This window comes from Tyto alba, unplaced genomic scaffold (genome assembly GCF_018691265.1).
Source record: "Tyto alba isolate M040663 unplaced genomic scaffold, T.alba_DEE_v4.0 Super-Scaffold_5, whole genome shotgun sequence".
Classification (NCBI taxonomy): Eukaryota; Metazoa; Chordata; class Aves; order Strigiformes; family Tytonidae; genus Tyto; species Tyto alba.
The window spans coordinates 19,422,646-19,433,091 of NW_024881326.1; the positions used below are offsets into that span (position 1 = coordinate 19,422,646).

Genomic DNA, 10,446 nt, shown 5'->3' on the forward strand with positions numbered 1-10,446 from the left:
CATAGATATTAATGTTTCAACCTTTTTTTTTTTAAAAAAAGGGCAAAAAGTAGTTATCTGCACCAGTCATGTTTGGTTGTTGGTTTAGTGGGGTTTTTGTGTGATTTTGGGGGTTTGTTGTTGCTGGGTTTTTTAATGCTAATCAAAGGGTGTTGCAGTTATTTACATTTGGGAGGAACTTAGATGCTCTCCTGATGTGCACTCTAGCAAAGTCTGAAGGGAAATAAAATTTGAAAATCAGTCTAGTGTTTGAATTGACTGCTGTAATTAAGGCACAGAGAAACACTTTTAATGCTTTAACTGGAGAAAAAAAAAATAATCCTGGAGAATTAGTGAACTAAGGCACCGAGCCCAAGGTAGCATTTTATAATACACTTATAATTTTAATATAAGACATGTCAAAGGGATATTGTTTTTTTGTGGTTGTTACAGGATAATGCAAATTCTAATCAAATACCTTTGAGGTAAGGTTTTGTAGGCTGTCTTTTCCTATTATCAGATATCTCAGTCTCATGACTAGTCCATTTGATTGCACAACATCTATATTATTACTAGCATTGATTGGTCATAAAAAGTAAGGTTTCTAATTAGGAAAGCATGAAGTTACTACCAGGAAGAGTGGATAAGAAGAAAGTGAAATGGAAAAGTCACTTAATCTTAGTATTGCAGTTCTGCAAAATATAATTTATTTTTCTCCTAATAGAACTGAGTTTTATGCTGATAGCAAGCTACTGAGTTAATAAATCTGTTGCAGCTATTGAGACTTCTCTTTTAATAACAGAACTAATGAAGGAGCATTAAGGAAAGGAAAAATATGTTTTGCAGTGTACAGTTTTTGCAAAAATATTTTCCTCTCCCCTACCAGTGTGTTTTAATTGATTGTAATTTCTAATGCTTTATACATGCAGAGTATAAGGCAGAATATCTTAAGAGTGAAGTTGTGAAATTCCATAAAATTAAAATACATTGTCTAAAAATATCTATTTATGTTTTTGTTTTTGTTTTGTTTTTTTTTTTTTTTGTTTAGTGAATGATCGGTATTTATTGTACTTATACACTAAGCTTATTGTGGTTTTGCTTTTTTTAACATCAGTAGATTCATATTACATGGTGAATGATATGTATGTATGAAAAGCATCTCTACAAATATGTTGTATGTTGTTGATAATATTTATTCCCATCTTCATACTATATTGAGTGCAAGAAGACTTGAGCTAGTAATTGTTACTATAACAAAGTCCATGTATTTCTTCCAATGGAGGTGTAAAGTTTGCGTGGTCACAGTTACATTCCAGTATCATATGTATCTCCTAAAAAGGAACTATTGATTTGATTTCTCAGCATTTAACTGCATATTTTCTTCATTTGAATTTGATCCACCAAGGATGATTATTTTATGACATAAAGATGCTTTGTTTTCCATTTTAAACCTTTATTGCTCTACCTTTTACTACTACAAGAAAAGGTCAATTCAGCTGGTTGAGAGACCATTTTTTAGCCATTTTTTAGAGTTCATATGTTCATTTCTGAGATAGATTATAATTGTAGTACAAGCATTGTGGATGCTTCTTAAATGCCATACTTTTAAAATAAATGAACTTCTGACATTAGAGTAAGAAAGTAAGTTTTCATCTACATAAGTGGAAGGGTTACCCAGAAGGCATGACTGATAAACAGATAAACTATTATCATGTTTTCTAGTCATTTTTACACACTTCTAAAGCGTACACCCAAGCTTTTTGGCAATGATCTTTGGCTTAATTTTAAATACTCTTAGGTTACTGCTACTGCCTTTTATTTTCCTTCCTCACCATCCATGCAATACAAGTTAATAGTTTTACCATTTATTGATGTTATACATAGTTTTATGCTAGAATAGTCATGGTCATGTTTATAAGCCAGTCTTGCTTTGTGTTGTATCCAATATGGTATGTAACATAAAAAAAAAAGTAAATGCAGCTGTTGGAGATTGAATGTGTATGTTGAAAGTGTTATAAATGTGATTTTTTAAAATTTTTGCTTGAGTCACTGAAATACCAGCCTAATCCAGTTTCAGATCCTAATATGAAACCCTTTGTTTTAACCTAACAAATACGTATACAAGTGCATTTTGCATCTGGTAAAGAAATTAGTCATTTCTTTATGTGTATGTATACATATATACGCACACATACTAATATTTCTTATTTTAACCCAATGTAAATGTGCACACGCACATACAAGGTTGCTTGCAGATTCACTGTTGAATATAACTGGTCTCTTCGTAAAGAACAAGAAATACTTTATATTAACGTCCAAAATTTTCAGATATGTTAAAGCTTTCACAGTGATGTTAGGTAAATCTAATCCTCTGAACCCTTTTTTAAAATGAGCTGAAAATTTTATAGAAGTGTAATTTATATTCTACTTGCCTTTGTTTTAGTATGACTCTCTATAAAGCACTCAAGCTTTGCAGAGAAATCTCTTGCAAATGCTGACATTGGTTCTTACTGGTAATAATGGAATCTTTGTACCCCAGTTTCCTGTGGTTCTTTCCTATCTTTCTTGAATCTTTCAGATTTTGTATTTATACCTCTAGAAAATATAATTACTTCCATTTAAAAAACAGAAATAATTTAGAAGAATAGATTACTTCTAATACTTTGGAAAATACTTTGTCATCAGCTGAAGAAGGAAATTACAGTGCTTCTAATTTTTACAATTTTACAGTTTTCTTTATGTCCCAACTCAGTTGTACAATTACAGGAGAATCTGAACAGTGATTTGCAGAGAATGTTTGTCTCTACCATGATGGAAAAAAAAAAAAAACAGAGAAAAATCTAAAAACGCAGGGATGAAGAAACCAACAGTTCTTAGACACTCTTAATCTGTTTTTAACCTCTACAGGTGACAATCTTGAAATTATATCAAGAAATAGTCTACTAGTGAAGGCACTTCTCCCCACTGAGTGCAAGTATCACTAGACTCTTTACTAGTCACTGTTATAAAGGAACAGCAGCACATTAAGTTGATAACTTTCCTTCCTGGGTTTTAGACACCATTTTTGTGCTTTAATTTCCAGTGCCTAGTGATACTGCAACCAGTTTAGAGATTTATTCCCATGCAAAACAGATTGACTTAGGGTAATTTGAATACTTTATGCATGGATAGATTCATTAGGAAAAGGAGGCAAGGCAGAACTATAAAAAGAACTAATAATCTTGCTAAAGGAGCCATTAATTCCCTATAGCATTGGCGACACTTTCACTGAACAGGGAAAAGGAAGGTTGATTTTGCAGAGCCCACGCAGTCTCCACAAGCATCCTGTGCTTTTTGTCCAGAAACAGATCATAAGGATTACTGTCTTTGCCTTGTCCAGAACCTTATTTAATGTGCTTGGAGCATTTCTGGCTTTGTTGGCTTAGAAGAGAATCCCAAAGTGGTTGATGTTGGAAGCGACCTCTGGAAGCCATCTTGTCCACCTGCCCTGCTCTAAGCAAGATCCCCTAGAGCCTGTTGTTCAGGACCATGTCTAGACAGTTTTTGCATATTTCTAAGGATGGAGACTCCACAACCTCCCCAGGCAACCTTTTCCACTGCTCAGTCACCCTCGCAGTAAAAAGTGTTTCCTGATGTTCAGAAGTAGCCACCTGTGTTTCAGCTGGTGGCCAATGCCTCTGGTCCCCTTAACTGGGCACCGCTGAAAAGAGCCTGACTCCAGCCTTTTTGCACCATCCCTTCAGATAGACACTTGTGTACATTGGTGAGATTCCATGATTGGTCTTTGCTCCAACCTTTCCCTCGGTCTGTGGATCACAGTGATTCAGTCAACAGCTTTTTCAGAGAATGTATTTCTCTACCCATCAGATGTGTTACGGTCTTGTGGTTTACACCAGAACCTTGTGCCTTGGCCCAAGTTGAGCAGTTTCCCACAGCAGTACCAGTAACACACGTGGAAACAGAGAGAGCTAAATTGGCTCATTTGGAAAAAAGCTGAGAAAACCTGCTTGCCTGAAGTTTGTCTGTCAGACTTTTTGGTTCTGAAGTGACTGTTACTTTATAATATTTCAGTCTACATAGGAGTTCCAGCCACATACTGGAACACCCTGATGCTGTAGCAATGTAGATATTGTATTGATGCAAAAAAAGAGCAGCAACCTGAATATGACATGAGAGAATAGAAAATGCTAGGTCAAAAGTAAGCAGTCACAAAATATTAAAAAAAAAAAATAATTGTGTGGCAGGACTCCATTTTAAAAAAGAAAGATCAAAACCTTCAGAAAAGTAAGTGGGGATTAATTTTCTGCCCCTTTTTGTGTGTGTGCATGTGTATATTCATCACTTTAAAATTTTATTTTAAAGGCATTTAGGAATGTGGCTGGGACTTGATGATTGTTTTCCTGTGATAGAGACATATTTATTATTCATTGCAATAATTACTGTGTAATATTTTATACTAAAAGTCGTTCATATTGCACAATCAGTAAATGTTTAGGAAGTGGCTGATTTAACTGTTCTATTTTTAACTCTGCATCAAATTATAGTGAACAGTGTTAACACTTTTATACTTCTCGCAGCTCGTAGGCTTTTCACCACCACACTGGTCAGTACATTCTCATGAAACTTGAAATGTGTTTTTCCAGAGGTTTTGTGCATAAATTATTTCAAAAATGAGATTTTTTTTTGCCCAGAATTTTACTTATTGTGTGCTGTTTCCAAGGGGGCTGTGTTTCAGGATTCTCCTAATGCTTTTATCACCCAGCTTCTCTGATCAAGAAAGTAATTTATTGCTGATTGCAGAACTCTTGAACTCAGTCTGGCAGCTGCAGTGTGAAACTTCTCTGATCCAGTCTCCTAGTTACTTATTTACATATCATTTGAAATTATTTTCAGGGCTGTTTGAAAACCTCTTGACATTGCATTATCCATGTTTCAAATCTTATGGTGATTTGTTTTTTCCTCTCTTTGTATTACAGATAACAGACGAGTAACTTTGGAAAGGTCTCGTTCTCGCCACAATGGAACAATTGCAGCTGTATGATTCTTCTGATGCCAAAGAATTAGTGAATTGTTTTATTTACAGTTAAATGGGTATACTTTGAAAAGAGTTTATCAGACAAATTGGCAATGATCATAAAGGAATACTGGTGTTGATTAAATGAAGAGGTGTATAAAATGTATTTTAAAAGCTATTGCTAAATAATCCACATACTGTATCTTATTACCCCAACTACCAAGATCTGTAAACAGTGTTAAACAGTAGGATATATATTTTATTTTCTTATGTTATTTCCGGGGTTTTTTCCCCCCACCTTTTTTTTTTTTTTTTTTTTTTAAAAAAAAAAAAAAGGCTGGCAACTTACATGAAAGAAGTTGGGGATTTCTAGGTTATATTTTATATGGGTAAGAAAACACAAATTTGTTGAAAGATTACAGCTGTGGATTCCATTTGCAGTTCTGATTTGGACATGAAAGGAAAAAATAATAAAATTGTATGTTAATAAATTCAGAGATGAGCTGGTCTACATTATCAGAATCTTTTTTGTAACCATAAAAAAAGCAACACATAGCCCCAGTCAGGTTGCTGAAAATCTTATCTCAATGTAAAGCCTGGTGGATTCAGGTATTTTGGCTGCAAGTAGGATATACCACGTATCTACACTTTTGGTGATATGATGATATATATTTACTTATCACTGCTTAAAAAATTTTCAATAAAACAGAGCATAGGATTTTACCAAAATTAAATGATACCATGACAGGATATGTTTTTAACTTTATCTAAGGAGGGATTTTTCTAATTATGCACTTATATATATTCTTTATAAAGATATTTGGGGGAAAAGATGACTGTCCTATTTTAATTATGCTAAAAATACCTTTGTGTAGGTTTTTAGAGACAAGCTACATTATGAAGTTATTCAAAACTGCCTCTGAGTTTTCCCTCTGTTTCTCAGGTAAAATATGTAGCGGGATCTCTACTGATGGGATTTAGTGCTGAGGATTTAGCAGCTAAGAACAAATTTTCTACCCGGAGCACTATATAGCAGTGATCAATGATTGCAGCAGTCTGATTTTTCGGGAAGCTCCTCGCGTTCTACTTTGTATACAGGCCCCTTGCACTGCAGTACCTCAGGTGAGCAGTCAGTGTAGTAGCTGACACTGTCTACGTTCTACCACTCAACAGGAAACTATAGTTCCCTTTTCTCCCCAGACTCTAGTTGAATGTACAGTCTGTTTGGTGTTCAGGTTCTTCACCATCCTTTTTGCTAAAGGTTCATTGCTTATCTGGATGGGATGGAGGATTTTAAGTGGGAGTTCCAGTGGAACTACTCATGTTGCTCAGCTATGATATCATAAAAAAATGGGATGCTATGTAGTAGATGGCACTCGTTCTCAAATTAGTTTTGCTTTTCACTGATTGATGAATTATTATAAATACTTTTATTGCCTGGTGTTATGGGGAACTTTTTTTAATGTTATATAAAGAATATTTGGAAGGTAAAGTGTCACATTGTTTTCTGTGCACAAACTGCTAGCTCTAGAGGAGCATTCAATACTGGGGCAGTGTAACTTTGCACTACTGCTTGAGCCAAGCATCTTTGTACAGTAGATTCTTGTTGCTTCTCTGCTAAGATACTCCTAAGACTATCTGACTAGTTTGGGATAAATTCTCACAATTTCAAACTACAGTGATCAATATCCAGTCATTGTAAGAAAAGATACAGCTCCTTTTCAATCTATTATTGAAATATTTTTTTTGTTAAATTGTCTTCAAAGGAAATGGGGGCTTTGCCCATTGCTATATCTCTAAACATAGGAATACAAGTGAAGCCTAGTGAAATGTGTGCTGGCAACTAATACTCTTCCTAATCTGTTTGGGGATTTTTGTGGTTTTAGTAACAAACTAAGGAGAGGTATGGTACTTCAGGAAAAAAAAAAAATACATGCAACTGGATTCTGTCTCCCTGTTTATCAGTAAGAGAGACAAAGAATTACATCCTGTTTCATGTAAGGTCAAATATCAACCCTGTATTGAAGCATGACTTTTAAAAATGGAATTATTAAATTTACAGTTACAAAAATGTGCTTAATGTACAAAGCCAGTTTAAAAGGATTGGGTTCATAATGTCTATATAGACTTGTAATACAATCAACAGTGTATTAGAACTCAAATTTTAAAATGAGCATTTTGCTGGGATTTACAGGTATTGGTATAATCTTTATATGTGAAAACTCAACAGATCACAACAGAATCATTATACTGTAGCAGTAATTATTAGTGCACGAGTTCTTCATTTCCATGGCTTCTATTATTTTTAAAGCTCTGTGAAAGCTGACTACAGATTTTCAAGAACCAAATCTTAGGAAAAGGCAAATCCAAAATAACATCATCATCTGATGCTTCTATTTTACTACTATTTTTTTCATATTTGAAACATTTATATAATTTAATGGACATATCTGTTAGAACAAAAGTGTTTCAAAGGAAAACTAGTTTAGAAGATAATTTATGTAAATATAGGGTGCTCATATTTATGAAGTCTAAAATATTTTCTGAAATTGATGCTGGTCACTTTGTCTTTTGATAGTTTTTCAGTCTATATTAAATTGCAGATATTTTTAATGTTTTTATTATTGATCTAATTTTCAGAGGTGTCACATGTTTATCTAGAAGTGTAGAAGAGTAGCACCTTTTTCAGAAATGCACTTGCCTTATTTTCTAATTTTAAAAAATGAAATATATCAGTTAAATTATATTTGTATTCAAAGTAATCCCAGAAAGAAAATCGCTGGAGGGTTCATACATAAATTCCTTGCTGATTATGTTACACTATATGTCCTCTGAGACATTACGTTGACAATATACCAGCACATCTGTTTGCATTCACATTTTACCAGTTAAAAGTACTGAAGAGATTTTTTTTTTTTATGATGTTACACTGTTTACATTTCTTAGTTTATTTAAGAGGAAGATAACCTTACCTTTGCAATGAATTGAACTAAATTTGTAATTGACATGGGAATGAAATGTTTAAATCATATACAAATATACATCTCTGTTACTTAACTACTGGCTGTACAGATCAGAAATGTAAAGACACTAGACATTTTTTGCTCAAGTTTTATGCAGTTTACTGAGAAAAAAGTGCAACACAGTTTGTCATGTATGTTTTTTTGTGATTCAACAAAAAACTTTTCCCAACACATAAGTGGTGTTTGGTTTAAGTGTTAATCATATTATGAACTGATGCTAAAGCCAAAACAAAATTAGTGCCTCCGAGGGCATTGACAAACAGCTTCAGGAAGTATTCCCAGAAATACTATTACATAATTTGTTCCAGTTTTAGACAACCATGGTCAATTAAAAAAAAAAAAAAAAAAAAAAAACTAAAATTGTCTGTTCTTTCTTGAACATTCAGACACAAATGCAAGCATTCCCATAGTTCCCTTCTGTAATATGCAAATAATTATGAATATCTGTATATTTTTGCATTTTTGTGTGTGGTATATGTACTACCTCAGACAAATGCTGTAAAAACCGTAATGTTTTCATGGTTTCTATCCAAACCACAACTCATCAGTGACCTACTTTAAATTCATCCCACAAAATACAAATGGTTTGCAAAACTCTGAGAGTCTGGCTGAGATTTAGGTTTGGCTCTGGAAATCCTGCTATAGCTTTCATTAAGAAAACTTTGAAATGTTCAGATTTTGCATCCCTCAGGCAAATCCTGCTTTGATGGGTGAATTTAGTACTTCCTATATTAAGAATGATATAGCTAGTAAATATTTAAAGCTGGTAATAGTTATGTGGGAGCAAACTTACCTATATATGTAAATTGCTTCTTATCCATTAAACAAAGGCTTGGCTGAATTATACTTTAATGTTTGCCTTCAAATTGCTGAGAGGTCAGGCATAACAAGTGCTAAGCAATATAGCAATGTAAAGCCCACCTCTTATGTGCCATACTGTATTTGCAAGTTACTCATTTTTTAAATAAGTATTGTAAGAAACCTCTACATCTCTTCTTCTGCAGTAACTACATGCACACCCACGCATGCACACAAAATGTAAATAACTAAAAAAAAAAAAAAAATTGAAGCAGATAAAGCCAAATCCCTCAGCTTCAGGTGTCTCTACTTCAGATCATATATTGCTTTCTGCACAAGAAAGGGAGTTGTGTAAGCCTGTGAATTCTGCAGTCCTGCAAGCTGTCACTCGGCAACCACTGATGTCATTAGAAGAATGTTAAAGGAGAAAGATTGCTCTTGTAGTGCTGCTTTTAGCACTGTTTGAGGTGATACATATGCCACAGAATGTGAACAATAATCTATTACAGTTTAGTCAGTCTGCTATCATGCACCGTGCACCGTTTGGTTTCCCTTTTGGAAGTCGTAAGACTCCTGATGCCAAAAAAAAAAAAAAAAAAAAAAAAAAAAAAAAAAAAAGTAAAAAACAAACAAACAAAAAAAAAGTGACAAAACTCATGCATTTCTATTTTTTAAACAGCTCTGTGTTTGTATGTAATGTTTAAAATAGGAATTTGATGAAATCACAGCCTGGCCATTGTTAATCCATGTATTCTGAAAACTGTAATAAAGATATACATAACATGATTTGCTAGGTGCGCCGATGTTTTACTTGTTTATAATGTTTATTACCTATTGAGTATCATCACCTCAAAATCTGTTTTTATTATATCAAATTATCATGCTGAAATTACTTTCCACTTCAGCTTGCTGACATTTTATGGATCTCTTTTTTTTTTCTCTGATGTATCAAGTAATTTGACTTGAATTTGGGGAAAAAGATGCTTTTTGCAGTGGAGGAGGACTTTGAAAACAAAATAATCCATAAAAGTTTATAATTAAAAACCCCCGCAACATTAAACCATGGTGATATCATTTTATTTCTACAAAAATAACAATAGAAGGAAATCACTAAACAAATTACATGGGTCCATAATTTATTTTAAGTGGCTGGATTCCAGTAAGACTTTTTAAGACAAACACATAGTCAAAAAGCTATTGTTGATATTTTCCAAATTATTTGCTTCACTCAGTCACAAAATGGTCTTAACAGAACAGAAACTTGACAGACTTTCTTTCAAAACTGTGTATTTCACCTTATACAATTTAATGATGTCACCATAAGAGATTGAACTGCACAACAGTATAGAGAGATAGCGCTGAATTTCTGCAATAAGTACTTAAGATTCTGAGTTGAATTCTAATGACTATGATCAGCCATGTTGTATCAACACTCCTTAAGTAACTTTTTATGTGTGGAGAAGATATGCCGGGGGATGGTTAAAGGCACCATTTTATTTTTGATAAACTAAACTATGGTTAGAATGCACTATTTGCTGTATGGTGGTGTGGTTTGCAGCCACTCGCCTGCCCTCCCCTGCCTGGGAGTGGGAAGGGAGTTGGAGGGGTAAAGAGAGACTCTCAGGTTGAGAT

The 10,446-nt window shown here is 33.8% G+C and overlaps 1 protein-coding gene across 3 annotated transcripts in view; it reads left to right on the forward strand.

The window, feature by feature from the left end:
- The window catches only part of DIAPH2 (diaphanous related formin 2), a 248,629-nt gene extending 239,029 nt beyond the window's left edge, over positions 1-9,600 (forward strand). For all 3 annotated transcript variants that reach the window (XM_032982709.2, XM_032982710.2, XM_032982711.2), the window contains one exon: positions 4,956-9,600. In XM_032982709.2, coding sequence (XP_032838600.2) covers positions 4,956-5,020 — 65 coding nt within the window. In that variant the 3' untranslated portion in view covers positions 5,021-9,600. The remainder of the gene's footprint in view (positions 1-4,955) is intronic.
- Positions 9,601-10,446: the final 846 nt, after the last annotated feature.